The sequence below is a fragment of the Temnothorax longispinosus genome, chromosome 5 (assembly GCF_030848805.1).
Source record: "Temnothorax longispinosus isolate EJ_2023e chromosome 5, Tlon_JGU_v1, whole genome shotgun sequence".
Lineage (NCBI taxonomy): Eukaryota > Metazoa > Arthropoda > Insecta > Hymenoptera > Formicidae > Temnothorax > Temnothorax longispinosus.
The window spans coordinates 15771539-15787144 of NC_092362.1; the positions used below are offsets into that span (position 1 = coordinate 15771539).

Sequence of the window (15606 nt, forward strand, 5' to 3'; positions counted from 1 at the left end):
AATTGGTGTATCGCGTTGACATTCGTTGTGAATAATACACTTTATCACGCTTTCACATTTTTCGTTTTATTACTTAGTTTTATTTTTTTTTTTTTTTTGTAAAAGAAAAGACTTTTGATATGTTTATTTATGTTACACCCCTTTGAGAACCGCGATGTATTTACATCGATTATTATAGTTGAGACGCGTATCGTCTAAAAATGTGTGGACGTATGATATCACCAGTGACGTCATCCTTGGTACCGCGCTCAAAACGTAACACGCAACGTCTTCAGTCAGTCGCTGACGGCCGATGTGTAACAACGTCTTTTCTTCAGGTTAGTTAATGCAATTATCGTGCGTGCGCGATTTTTTATGTCATTCTTGATCAAGCACGCATTATGGTTAGTTATTCATTCAGCTGCACGTCGAATAATTATCCGTTTTGGTCACACACGTTTAATAAGTATTTGATTAATGAGTTGAATAATTTTCTATGAGATAGATAAACGCGCAATATTTGAAGATCACAATATAATTCGATAATAATTACAACCTAAACTTCCACAAATATATTGCGCAGCATTTTACCGTCGCAATGAGATTTTCTCATACCGTTATTAAGGAAGTTGAAAAAGCTTTTTATTCTCGTTTATTGAATCCAATTTCGTATCTTTTAATTACAGAACACCAAGAACTCGCACATTTTGCGCAACTAGCGTATTGGTTATAATTACTTAATGCACGATTTGCATATTAGATTGCAGATACACTGTCGGTTTCATATACTTCAAAGTTTTTCTCAATTTTGCAACATTAGTGGAGCACGATTGAAGAAGCACGATTTAGTTTTAAATTTATTTGATGCAATAGATTAAATAATTTGGAGAATAAATTGCTAATTTGCAAAATATGAACGAAGAATGTTATTACTATGATAAAATATAATCGGCGCTATATATCTCATGGAATTTTTACGAGAAAGCGAGGATTTATCAGATACGGTGACAGATTCAGTGTTAATCGACGACTTTGATAAATTTTTAACTCACGTCTTACGTGTGTGCGTTCTGAATACTTAAAAATAACCCATGACTACGCAAGCGAACGTTTACTCGTTCGTAGCGCGGGTGTGCCTCTCAATTTCCGCGATACCAAATTTTCGCATCATTGATTTTAATGTAATTCTCAGTATCGTAGGGTAAACCGTTTGTTTTATCTTTAATACAAACTTGTAAAATTCTTTTTTTTTTCTTAAATGCACAAGTAAATCTTTCGAAGATATTTTAAAACTCAAGAATTGCACGAGTAATTTTTTTAAAAGGTATACGAAAAGAGACACGTTTCCGATTACAAGTTAATTTTGATTTTAATGTTATTTATGTAATAAAAACTACAATTCTTATTTTTTAATAATTAATTGTTACATTTATTCATTATTTATTTAAGAAAAATAAATTGTATTACTGTTAATTTTATTAACATATAATTCAGTTTGTTAAAGCGGAATTTTACAAAAAAAATTGCGAAAGCTAGCACTCAGAGTTAAAATACTTTCCCTGTTATCGTACTCATGGCTTCTCTTCAATGAGAGAAAGTAAATCCGAAGGTCTCCACGCACTTATTGATCGGGCAAGCTTAAAGGGTGTGTCAGGATGTTTAGGACGAAGGATGCTTCGCAATGCGAATGTTTTTGTGTGTTCATGCGGTTAATCTTTTGAGGTATGGGATATCGAGTTGATTTATTTATTGAGATTGAAATACTTTCGAAAAATGTCTTCTTATTTTTTACGAATTAGATCTTATAAATGCTTATACATTACATCATTAAAGCGTAATATGTTTATATATAATATATAACTTTTGAAAGTAGGTATATATCGAATTTCGGTGGGGAAATAAAAATACTTCTGTTTTCATGGGGCAACAGCGAGGATTCTCGCTCGATGTAGGTCGCACCTCGAAATCTTGACCCTGTCCCACTTGACGCAAGTAAACGTTCCCGCTTACGCATATTGAATGGAATTTTATATAAATAACGATAGGCAACGGAGAACAATCATCTTCGGTTTCAGAATTAACATTAGAACGAGGCAGCGATGTCCCATTCAGTGACGATTAGAACACAAACAGTGACGAGCAGCTCGTCGACGATTGTTGTTAACACTGGCTACCTGAAAACTTGGAGCGGTATTTTAAAGTTGCTACAGGTGGTATGTATCTCATTATTATTGCATTATTTCTTTACTCAAATTATTATATTCCTTGATCAGTTTGAATATTTATCATTTACGTGTTTTTAAATGGATCTTGATTTTTCTTAATTAATTATGTAACAGTCATGAGAAAAGTCATCGACGGTAACGATGATTTTTTAACAAACATGTAGGATAATAATTTCAAGTATAAGTAATACAAGAACTTTACCATTTTTATTCTTTTCTTTATTTCTTTCTTTACTTATAATAAATATTTGAATAAAGGAAGTGATATTACTGTTAATTTGCAGCACATAATTTATGGAAGATATTCAGGAACCTTTGCAATCTTAAGAGAGTATTTTATTTCTTATTATCAGCAGTATTTCCGTTTTCCGCGGCGTTGCAATCGAATATACTTGCTGCGATAATAGTATCCGCAACAGATATTTTTACATACATTGCGCTAGTAAATGTTCTATTTCGATACCTTGTTAATTTTTACATGAGAAGATTATATTTTTCTAATCTGAAAAATTTTCATGTTTTTACAAACAGGCACTGGGAATAGTTTGCGTAGGAATCGTTGGTCACGAATTTGGTAACTATTCTGCTTATCGGAGTACAGCAGAGCTTTTCTTTCTTCTCATAACGACTACTTTTATGATTGGCACTTTCATCCTTCTCCTCAGTTGCGTGACGTCTTTTTCTACTGCATCTATTATATCTAAAACTATTCATGTAAGTACGAAAATTAAAAAAAATATATATTATATATAAAATTGCAATATTACATATTCATATCGCATATGTTTTAAAATATACCTGTAATTAATTGAATATAATTTATTTAACCCATATTATCTATCCATACTATCCATAAGTATAGATATCTGTACTTACTTTGTTTATAAGTCGCGATAATATTATTTTTAAGTGTTAAAATTTATTTAAATAATATTAAAAAGTGAGAATTAAGAAAAGATGTTTCAGTAATAATTTATTGTAAATATTATATTGATTGACGTAGTTTCTTTGAATTTTCAGGAACTCATTTATCATTCCATTGCATTTGGATTATTACTTGCGGCCTCGTTGACACTCTTGGTGCACATCAATAACTATAGACGTTATAACTATGAACTGGTATTAGGCGCATCCGTAAGTACAATGTTACATTCGTAAAAATGGAATTATAATGTACAATAATATTTAATTCAGATTAGTCAAGTTATATATATCGTGTTACAAAATGCCACAAGTCTAAAGAATTCATCTTTTATCGAAAGAATTTAAATAATTTTTAGCGATTTCCAGTAAATTTTTTCTTAACGAGAATGAGAATCGTAAAAAAATGCAGGTTTATTAGATCTGGGCACTTTAAATACATATTATAATTAAGTGTATATTTAAGTTATACCAAATCTTTTATTATAAAAATAATTCTTTAATTTTTGCCTAGATTTGCGGTCTGGTAAACGCGGGCTTATATCTCTTCAGCACAATCATCGCTCTTCGTACTTACAGAGCGGTCTAAACGCTCGAATTATGCGAGTGTTACCAAAAGTGAAAACAGATTCATCATATGCGAATCATGGCAAAATGTTTTACATGTAAAGCATGTATATTTTAGGAATCGTAATATTTGTTACAACAATTAAATTAATTAATTAAATTAATTAAATTAATTAATTAATTTAATTAATTAAATTAATGTGTAAATTGTACAACGAATTTTGACTGTTGGATAACATTCAATACTTGGCGAGTATCGAAAAAGGTAGAATACTTTTATGTTGGCAAAGAATATTTTTATGTTATATTTTATAAAATTATATAGCATTCACATATTTTTTACTTTTATACAACGATTATTAGTTCTCAGACAAAATTGCGAGATTGTAATATTCACTAAATGTTATTTATGTTATCTGTCCTAATTATTGTAAATGAAGTTGGAAAATTATAATTTTTTATAACATAAAAATTAAAGAAATACGCGATCTTCATGTTACCTCAAATCTCATCTGAACTTTACTCTTGTACTCTTGTATTACTCTTGCATATTTTGTATTAATATGCGCTACATACGTTTATATTATGGGATTACTACGATTGTGTGATTGCGATTAATATTCTCTTACAGAATCTATACTTAATATAAATATATTTATTTTATATGTGTATATGATATTTATACTTCTCAAATAAATAACTAAGAAAGAATATAAATTTCTATCAAGATTTACACAGAGTTTCGAATGATTGTGTGATTAACATCTTTAATCAAATTTGTATTGCATTTAAAAGAAAATGTTATTATTTTTAAACGAGAGTTTAGTACGAGAATTTATAAGACAGTTTAAAAAGAAAGAAAGATATATAAGTAAAATTTAGTTGCTTTTGTAAGAAAGTTATTTATGTTTTTACGAGATATCTTAGCTTTTTTTTAAAGGAAATTTAACAAAATTTATCTGCTACTGTACGACATGCCATATCGCTTCGGTACATATACCTGAATCCAATGATGAATAAACACACACACACACACACATTATCTTTATAGATTGCACATTTCTTTTTCCACTTACTCTATCTTATTTTCACAAATGTTCTTCCTCGTACTCATCACTTTTATCCTTCTCTCCATCCCTCTGACGTCGTTCATTCTGCCTTTTCGTCGCTCTCGCTTGCTCCGCACCGAGTTTATCGTACGACAATTTGTAGTTGACAGTTTACCTCAGAATCTCGATCCGAATAATACGCGGAGGTGTCGAAAATGTTCCAAACATGAAATCGCTCTTGTTTTCTTTCTGCGGAATTTGTTTTCTCTGTTCACCAAGATCTTGTGAGACAAGACGTGGCGAAAATTTCGAACTGTCATTTCCAACGCGAATAGAAAAGTAACGAAGAATGGAACCCTACGGTTAGAAATTAAAAAAAAAAGAAAAAAAACAATATAAATACTGCATGACGAGTAGTAAGGAGGTAAAAGGTATTAAATATAAAAGTGGAAATTTTTTATAAAATATAAAATATGCGATGTTAATTGAAAACATTCAGTTGTATTGTACAGCAATATAATTTTTATAAGAATAATTTTTAATAAATTATTACAGTTTTATTGCAGATAACAGCATGGAAGAAAAATATGTACAAAGTATTGAAAATATCTTACATATATTGTAAAATACATTATTATTAGTATTGATTATATTAATTTAATATTGTGGTAACTGTATTAATCGGTATCAAAATGAGTTTTATCGATATCGTATATAGATAAGAAATTTCTTACTCTTGATATCATTTTAATAGTTCCAAGAAGGAAAAAAACAAGTAACTAACATAAGTTACTAGAATATTATCAAAAGGTGTTATATCAATCTCCTCTGTATGATATCATCGGTGACGTTCTCCACTCACTCAAAATGTATCGCTTCAGTCAATCGTTATCTGCCGATGTAGAACTACGTACTTTCATCAGGTTAGTGTAGTCCTCAGGCACCATGTGCACCATATTTTCTAATCATGATCGCCATGAGCACGCATCTTAATTAAATATTTGTTGGATCAATATGTAAGCGATTCTTTTATTTCATTAAAGATAATTCAGACGGATGGATAACTTCATAAAATTAAATATAAAAGTCATAACTAACTAATAATCGTGAAAAGTTTCCGCAAATATATTGCAGCATTAAAATCATAATGAGATTTTCTTATATTGTCAAGAAAGTTTAGAAACTATTTTTTATTTTCAATCGTTAACTTATTTTTAACTTAATTATTTTAATTTTTTATTGTAAGATTCGAACAATTGGCATATTTTATGTCATTTATGTGAACAATATATTCTTTATGTTACTCAATTAGTTTATTACATAATTTAACTTTTCTTCCAATTCCTTAAAATTAGTGGAAAAAATGATAAAATATAATTGGCACATTGCGTAAAGAATTTTTGAATACGAGAACAAGTGTTGAACGAGGATTTATCGAGCATAGTAACAGATACGAATCGGTCTTAATCAAAGTCATTATGATAAATTTTCAACTCGCACCTTGCGCCGCAAATGTGTGTATCGAGTGTTCAAAAATAACCTCTGATTACGAGCGGCGTTTGTTCACTCTCGTAAAAGCATGACTTTGTTTCCGCAATCACAAATTTTCGTATCACTGGACTTTGACTATTTCTCGAAAATTATCTGTCACGTTCCGTTCTCATATAATAAACTTATAAAATTTCTGTTTCAAACGTACATATAAATTTCAAAGCTATTTTGAAGAATTGCATGCATACGTATAATATTTGTTACTATTACATTTAAGAAACGTTATATTGTTGCAATTGTTGTTTTCCATAAAAATTGTAATAGTGTATTTTATATATATATTTTGTGAAAAATTTGCTAATAATGCTTGCATTAAGTTACGGTAATTCGTAGAAGTAAAATGTGCTATATAATTCTTATCATGTTAGATTACGATACAGATTTTATCATATCGTAAATTTATCAATCTTTCACGTTTTTTCTCTTAATATGGAATTAAAAAGAAACTTTTTTACGATAGGAGATATCCTTTTAATTCATATAATTTATATAAATGCAATAAAAATTTTTGAGATTGCTACAGATTTAAAGTCTAAATCACAAGATTTAGTATAATTAAAATACGATTATTAAAAAGAAGTATATAGAATTTTTGCAACTAAATATACAAGTACAGTCTTCCGAGAAAGGCTGTGTTATACTTATATTACATTTACATTTTCGATGAGGTTTTTCGTTGTAGATCCTCGCATTTTGATCTTCACACGACGTTTTTATTTATGTATATTAAATTTTTATAAATTGATAAATATACAACTACACGAATTATCTTTGATTTCAGGAACTGACATTAGGACGAAGCGACAATGATGGGTGTTGTCATAAACGTTGAATATTTGAGAAGTTGGAATGGCATTTTTAAGATCATACAATTGGTATAAGTTAATATTATTTTATTCATTTATTTGTTTGTTCAATTTGTTTGATTGTTGTTATGATTTCTTCATTATTTCAAATATTTAATATTATTTTTAATACAATTAATTAATTATTATTAATGCAATTGCTATTTTTTTAATAAAAATTCAGGATAATAACTTTAAATGCAAATAAGTTTAATTAATCGTTCTTATTGCATTTAATTATGATAAATATATGACATTTAATTTAAAAAAATTAATATTATTATTAATTTAAATTATTTAAAACATACAATTTGTGAAACAATTTATAATATATAATATTTGAAATAATTAATAGGACAAGGTTGTATTACTAATTTCCGATTACTGATTGCGAATATATTTTTTAGACGAATAGTATCCGCAACTTGTATTCCTAAATATAGAATATTGTCGTATTATTATAATAGCCAATTTTTTGACACTGTTAATTGTTGTAGGACAAGATTCTATCTTTCTCATTAGCACTCTTAATTTTTTACCAACAGGTGTTGGGTACGATTTGCGTTGGAATCATCGGTAACGAGTTCAGTACCGGCTTTATTATCTACCCTGCAGAAGTTTACTTTCTTGTCGCAACATGTACTTTCTACATTGGCACTTTTATTCTCTTTATCGGTTATCTGATGTCTCCTTCTGCTGCATCTATTATACCCAAAACAATTTATGCAAGTACTTTAATATACATAAATAAAATTGTGTTCTATTTTACGTATAATTTATTTATTATTTAATCTATTTGTTTTGTCCTTTTCATAAGATGAGGACGTTAAAAACGTAAATTATTAGAAAAAGCTGTTTGATATGATTTATTTTTAAAATTACATTGATTAACAATTTTTTGTTTAAATTTTCAGGAATTTCTATATCATTCCGTAGCGTCCACTTTATTACTTGCGGCTTCAATAGCATTGATGGTGCAGATACATAAGGAAGGCATTACACTTAGAAACTATAATGCGTTATTAGCAGCTTCCGTAAGTACAGTACTATATAAAAAATTAAGTCCTTGATTGTGATATAAGAAATTAAAATTATAATGCGGTAATATTTACATATATATGTATTGTATGTATATGTATGTATTATCAATTTTATGTCGCAGAATGTCGCAGACTAAAGCAATCACCTATAAATTATTTTTATCAGTTTAAGATGAAACTTCTTTTAGTGAGAATATGTCAGAATCATAAAACGTGATTGCTATAGGTCTAGACATATTGTATTTTGTAATTGTATGTTATATTAATGCCTGTTATTAAAATTGTGAAAAAGATGTATTTATTTTTATTTAGATTTGCAGTCTGCTAAACACCATTTTATACATCTGCAACGCGGTCATCGGCTTTGGCACTTATGGAGATGATTGAAGAATTAAATTAAACGTTTGTAATTTTCTAAACAACAAAAATGGATTATTCCTATATAAATTGTCCTTACACAAGCCAGACTTACATATTTTAGAAACTTTATTTAATTAAATTATTATGAAAACGTTGTACAACAAATTTTGACTGTCTGACTATGTTTCTTACTTAGCGGGTATCGAAAAAGTATCGAAGAATGTTTTTATTATACCTTTCATGGATCATTGATAACATTCAAAAACATTCGCTATGATTGCAACTAGTATTTTTGCAAAATATAGAAATATTTTATATAAACATATTTATTTTATATGTGTATATAATATTTATACCTATTAAGTAAATAATCGAGAAAAACTATAAATTGCACGATTTTTATTAGAATTCGCACAAAAATGCGTGATCGATTGTCCCATAGACGGATTATTTTTATAAGACAGAGTTATTATAGTTTTCTTTCTTTTCAATTCTTGCTCAATTAGCGCAATAATTCATGAGATTTTGAAGTTAATTACTTTTTATATCACACAATTTTGTTTCTTCGATTCTTTTTGTATTCATATTATTGTTAAAACACATCTTAGACAATTTATCTATAATTCCTACCACATTGTAAAATCCTGATTATAATTTTGAACAGAGTGTGTTTTGATATATAAGCATGTATTTTAATATATATTTTATATAGATATATGCGAATATTCTGATTCTTTAAATATTTTTCTTAATATAGGTATTATACATAAATAGAATAGAATTATATCCAAAATTTTTAATTACATATCATCTAAAATAAACTCAAGTTTTAGTACTCGTGATGCATTTACTCATTTTGTTAAATGTTTTAAAAATCAAGTTATACTAACCTGTCAAATATTTTTATAATAGATACATTATATATTATATGGTATTATTTAAAAAACGCGAGCATTTATGTTTCTTTATTTTGTAAATGCAATTATTTTATATAAAAAATTTTAATAATTTTATATTGTTATCTCCTTTGTACGTTTTTATAACATCTGTCCACATGAATGAACATTCCACATGCCAATTCAGTTGATAGTAAAATTGTATTAAAATGTAATGTGTTACTTCCTTCTTAATGCATATAAATAAGTATGAGATATACACCAAACATTATAAATCCGTATGTAAATTAATATTACGACGTGCAAAAAACTGTTAACCAAAAATTGTCAATATTGTTTAAAAAACTGTGGGGCGTAAATAATTAAAATATGTGATATTAAATAAAAACATTCAGTTTATAATGTCATTTTATAAGAATCATTTTCAATAAATTGAGCATTGACAGTTTTTTTTTTAACAATAACTTTGAAGAAAACCCTACATGAAGTATTTAAAATATGTTTGGTTATATTATTGATATTATCAATATATTGAAACACAGTTATCAATTGTTAATTTAATATTTTTTTAGCTCCGTAAATAAAAAACTAATAACTAAGTTGCTGAAATATTATCAAGAGATATACCAATCGTATCTGTATGATATCATCAGTGACGTCTCCCGTGCTCTCATTTCAGTCAATCGTTAACCGCCGTTGTAAAACAACGTACTTTCTTTCGGTTAGTATAATTTTCTACTGTGTGCACATTTTGCAATCCATAAGCTTGATCTATGAGCACGCGTTTTAATTAATTGTTTGTTAGTGCGATGTGTAAGCACAATTGTTTTATTTCATTAAAATCTCTTAATCTTTGCACGAGATGAAAAATTTCACGTATTAAAAGTAAAGAATAATTATCTTTGATTTTAGGATTGACATTAAAACGAGGCAACAATGTTGAATATTATCATCAACACTGATTATTTGAAAAGTTGGAACGGTATTTTTAAATTGCTACAAGTGGTATACATTATTATACTATTTTAATTATTTATTTGTTGACTTAGATCGTTGTTATAAAATTTTTTGACTCATTCAAGTATTTATAATATTATCTTTAAACATGAAATAATTAATTATTAAATCCTTAACTTTCTAATAAAAATAGATAATATCCTTAAATAAAAATTTAATGATTTTTGATGCGTTTAATTATAACAAATATGTGACGTTTAGTGAAAGAAATTAATATTATTGTTAATTGAAGGTTATAATTTGTTATACATATTTAGAAATACTTGCAATTTTAAGGTAATATTGGAAATAATAAGATAAGATTTCGTTATCGGTTCTGCTACAAACAGCTAATAATCATACGCAATTTATATTCCTAAGTAAACAATATTGTTGTATGTATTATTCTATTAATAATACAACAAAATTGTTTACTTAGGAATAGCATATTTCTTGTTAATTTTTATATGAGATATTACGTTTCTAATTAATATTCATAATTTTTAATTAACAGGTGTTGGGTGCAATTTGCATAGGAATTATCGGAAGTGATTATAATAGCGCTTCCTGCTTATGCTGGAAAGAATGCTTCTTTCTTATTGCAACATCTACTTTTTTTATTGGCACTTTTATTTTTCTTATCAGTTACCTGGTGTCACCTTTTACTGCATCCGTTCTACCTAAAACAATTCATGTAAGTTTCAATTAAGTTCAATTATATTGATTTGTTACATGTATATTTATTTTATTTATTACTTTTGTTCTGTTTATAAGTTAAAAAAAGATTGTTTTAAGAGCTAAAACATGTTTAAATAATATTCAAAATAAATTGTCAAGAAGAGCTGTTTAACATAATTTATTTTAAAAATTATTAATTTTTTTTATTTTTAGGAACGTCTTTATCATCTTTTTGCAACCGTAATATTATTTGTGGCCTCACTGATTCTGATACTGGAAATACATTTGGCTAATACAGAGTTTTATAACTACAATGAGTTATTAGCAGCTTCTGTAAGTAGATATAATATTATATTTATAAAAAATTATAATTGAAATTAAAATTGTAAGCATTGTGTTGTTTCATACATATATACACACAAATAAAATGCTTATTTAGAAATATATAGTTGGTTCATTAAATTTGCAAATACAATCAATATCTTTTTAATTAGAGTGTATCAAGTTTATAAAGAAAGGTTTGCTAGACATGTTATATATTCTGTAATCGTATATTAAATCTATGTGCATGCATTCTTAGACCCTATTACAAAAGAATTTATTAATTTTTTTTTAGATTTGTGGTCTGATAAACACTCTCTTATATATCTTCAGTGCGGGCCTCGCCTATATGACGAAATGGAGGACGATATGAAGTAATTAAATTAAACAATCACGTATTATTGTATTATAGTATCGTGAAAAGTGAAAATAGATTTTATTAGCATACAAATTGTGCCCTTTACAATTAAACCAAACTTGTATATCTGAGGAACTTTATTTAATTGAATAAATGTACAAACATTGTACAACGAATTTTCATTGTCGAACTACATTTGATACTTGGCATGACATTTACTTGTTTTAATTAATTTTTTTAAAATATATACTGTTAAGTATTTTTGTTACAAACACGTAATTATATATGACATTTAAAAAATGTAATTATTTATTTTTTTCAATTTGTATAAGAGTACAATTATGTTTTATAAAAATTATATAAAATACATGTTTTTATGTTGTTACCTTTTGTTCGAGTTTTTTTTTTTCGTTTCTGTCTGCCCAGAGCAGGCGGGCAAAACATTCCGAGTTCTGGCGTGAGCGGCACGTGCCAGAAATAGACAGTAATTTCCCTTGTGTCGCGTGCTATGCGGGGGGTGCAACGACATTCAGACTTTATGGATGCTCAGGCCTACACCCTCAGTCAGTTTAAAAGTATCGCCGGTCGTGATCGCGCTCTGTGTTCTTCTAAAAATTGCTAACAGAGGACGAAAGAGTTCAATGATTAAATATTAAATTGTAAAAATATTTAAATCTTTCAATATATACGCACAGTATTGTTATAGAGTTCTTTTGATACAATTGTATTAAATATTTTTTATTAACTATTCTAGTACATTTCTTTCTTCTTGTTTAATTATAAATTTGACAAAATTCGATGTAACTCGAAAAATTGTGTTTGTGCTTAAACAGTGAAAATAGTTTATTGTGTAACGCATTACATTTTTCGTTTTGATTATTGTAACGAGAGAGTTATTTGAAGAAATATTATTTTTGAACGTAAAGTGGGCAATTGTGGTAAATTCAATTATCTCAGAGGAAGAGACAATAAAAAGAGAAAGAGGACGGGCATTTAAATACTAATTGGAGAGATCACGATAAAGAACGTCGGAGAAAAGTCATAAACGAGAAAATTTAACGCAGCTCGTTATACAGAAACAAGCATTAAATTAACTGTCTGGCAACACGAAATTATAGTCATGAACAATATGGGACCTATAATCAGGATGTCATCCTCTGGTACACACGGCGCGGGCGGTGTCGGTTGCTGCTGTTTCAGATGCTGCACGTGCATACACGTGGATTTTTTTAAATCATTGCCAGGAATTATAAAAATGTGCGAAACAGTAAGTAATTACAGTTGCATGTATATTATTTGGCATTTGCAAAGTTCGAAAGAGTTGTAAGAGACTCTTTAAAAATATACATGTATATATAATGAAAATTTATATCTATTTGCCTAATCACTTGCTAATCTTTGAAATCATTTATGAAACCTTTTAATTGTGACTATATAATTCTTAAATTCTACATCTACATTGAAAAGTTACGTGTATATAATAATATATAAGTATATACGTATGTATATAAAGATATATATATATGACTTTTAAAATATATTTTACAACGTTTTAATTAAAATTTTAATTCTAGGTGATCAGTGGATTAATTCAGAGTTTGCTCATTAATTACGGCTTGAGGTATAGTTCATCTATTGGCTCGGCTTTCGAGGGATCATTGACCACGGCATCCGCCTGCTTCCTGACTTCCGCTCTGTTACTCGCTTGCTATACAATTTCTGAAAAATCTTACAAGTTAATTCGATCATCGCTTTTCGTACGTATTTATCTATCCTAAACAATAATAATGAAATATTATATACGAAGAGATCTATTTTAAATAATCCCATGATCTTAAATAATTACTTTTGTTACAATGTTAATATTTACCATTTTTAGTCACATAATTTAAATAATATTCTTATCGCCATTATAATTGCTATAATTCAGGAATTATGCGTTACACTTTTGCTTTTTTATCAATATCAGGAGATGATGTTCAATTCTTTAGCCTGCTTCCTGTATTTAAGCTCAGCATCTTACTTGGCTTTTGCCACTAAATTATTTCTGATGACCGAGTATTATCTGAGACCCGGCTTCGACGTTTATCCTGCCATGACAGCCGCTTATGTAAGTTTTTTTAGTGCAATCGCAAATCGCAGACTTAACGCTTTCACTAATTTGCGTCATGATTTGTTCACCTAATCAGAGACAAGAATCGAGAAAAAGAATTATAAATAACTTTTGCTGATATAATCCTGAATGTCCGATATGATATATCATTATACTAAAAGCGAATATTTATTAGTAGAACATTAATTTTGATTTAGACATTTTTAATTGTTCAGGAGTATTTTATTTAAAAGAATGTCAAAAGTGATAGATTTTTATTGCAGATTTTAAGCGGCGTCGTGGGAGTATTGCACGGAGCAGATGCTTATTTATCCTTTGTGCATTACAAAACAGGAAGATGAATTACCATAATCACGGGATTATCAGCTGTATAATTCTGTGACAAGATGTGGCAATTATATAAATGCTTACACACATGACAACGTTAAACGATATTCTAGAGAACGGATTTCCTCGAAGAAGAATTTAATATGTTAAATTGAGCGTTAATTTACTGATTAATAATGTTATAAAATATCATTAATTATAATATAAAATGTTACAAAATAGTTACTAATTAATAATATTATTAAAGTTAATTAAGTAGCATTATTACACTGCCATTGGTAATATTGATAAGTTACATACGTATATAACAAATTAATCTCAAAATGCCCATATTATTTCGTTCTTTCTATAAATTTTTCTGAATGACGACATTTTAGTTGATTAAATATAATAAGCCGGGATCAAATCGATTTTATGGATTACACGTAATCGTAGCAACCATTTGTAGTATTGCTTATCAATTGGAGGCGTATCTGTCATGCTTTCTGAATCAATATTCCCTTGAAATTTAGTGCGTCATAGAGCTGCCGCATTTACGTGCATGACAAAATGGGCAGTATTTAAAAAATGATTGATGAATCATCTGGAGACTTATACAGTTTCATTACGTTAATGCATACGTGACATGAAATAAACATCAATAAGAAATATGATGAGTGTATTCAATTACCGCTTTGACGTAGTAATATTTCCAAATATTAACAAGCTGCATTCTCAAAAGAATTAAATTTGAAAATAATAACGATTAGTATACTTTACATTGCACGACAAATAACATCTGATTTGTATAATAATACGGGTAGCAATTTTATTAATATAAATTATACGAATAAAACACTTTAAAAATTATCGTGTACACACATATATAAGTATTATCCGAAAGCGAATATTTATACAATTTACATTTACAAATACAGGGAAATAACTAAATATTTATTATATTTATTTGTTGTTATAATTTACAATTGGACGAAATAGATAAAATTTCAGGAGCTTAATATAATTATTTCCAAAGTGTATGAATTTACAAGACAAGTCTTCAGTTAATGGATTTAGTTTTTTTATACGAAAGCTGTTTGTCGTCTTTATCAGTTATGTCTCGCGTTTTCTTTTAGACTGTACGAGGAGTTTCAATTCGTACCAGGGTATACCTGGACCCGGGATGGTGAATGAGAATCGCACGAATCTCGCGACATGTCTCTATGGTGCTTCTTTCTCTCTTTCTCTCCTCTCTATCCCTTCCGAATCTCGTACACGTGCATGTCTGTTTCACTTCCTCAAGTGTCCTCCCCCTTCCTCACACTCGCTGTCTCTACGTTCTTTCCCTTGCTCCGACCTTCCTTTCCGTCACTCTCGTTGGCGCCTCGCCGAGCGTATCGC

The 15606-nt window shown here is 28.4% G+C and overlaps 3 protein-coding genes across 6 annotated transcripts; all 3 read left to right on the top strand.

Moving 5' to 3' along the window:
• The first annotated feature begins 195 nt into the window (after window positions 1–195).
• Window positions 196–4729, top strand: LOC139813547 (uncharacterized). 3 transcript variants are annotated; one of them, XM_071779104.1, is made up of 6 exons: window positions 287–317; window positions 1910–1971; window positions 2055–2192; window positions 2736–2918; window positions 3225–3338; window positions 3640–4729. In XM_071779104.1, exons 3-6 carry the CDS (start codon window positions 2079–2081, stop codon window positions 3712–3714), a joined length of 486 nt encoding a protein of 161 aa, XP_071635205.1. In that variant the 5' UTR covers window positions 287–317; window positions 1910–1971; window positions 2055–2078; the 3' UTR covers window positions 3715–4729. The 3 variants fall into 3 exon arrangements, with proteins under 3 accessions (XP_071635204.1, XP_071635205.1, XP_071635206.1); XM_071779105.1 differs by lacking the exon at window positions 287–317 and adding an exon at window positions 1484–1701; XM_071779103.1 differs by lacking the exon at window positions 1910–1971 and having other exon boundaries at window positions 196–317.
• A 133-nt stretch (window positions 4730–4862) lies between these two features.
• Window positions 4863–9881, top strand: LOC139813548 (uncharacterized). The gene is made up of 5 exons (XM_071779106.1): window positions 4863–5664; window positions 7074–7167; window positions 7683–7862; window positions 8052–8171; window positions 8490–9881. The coding sequence occupies exons 2-5, from the start codon at window positions 7099–7101 to the stop codon at window positions 8562–8564; spliced, it is 444 nt and encodes a 147-aa protein (XP_071635207.1). The 5' UTR covers window positions 4863–5664; window positions 7074–7098; the 3' UTR covers window positions 8565–9881.
• A 127-nt stretch (window positions 9882–10008) lies between these two features.
• Window positions 10009–15441, top strand: Sing (MARVEL domain-containing protein sing). Of its 2 annotated transcripts, none has more exons than XM_071779101.1 (8): window positions 10009–10154; window positions 10346–10438; window positions 10944–11123; window positions 11321–11440; window positions 11724–13053; window positions 13361–13543; window positions 13756–13896; window positions 14163–15441. In XM_071779101.1, exons 5-8 carry the CDS (start codon window positions 12907–12909, stop codon window positions 14238–14240), a joined length of 549 nt encoding a protein of 182 aa, XP_071635202.1. In that variant the 5' UTR covers window positions 10009–10154; window positions 10346–10438; window positions 10944–11123; window positions 11321–11440; window positions 11724–12906; the 3' UTR covers window positions 14241–15441. The 2 variants fall into 2 exon arrangements, with proteins under 2 accessions (XP_071635202.1, XP_071635203.1); XM_071779102.1 differs by having other exon boundaries at window positions 10346–10415.
• The last annotated feature ends 165 nt before the right edge of the window (window positions 15442–15606 follow it).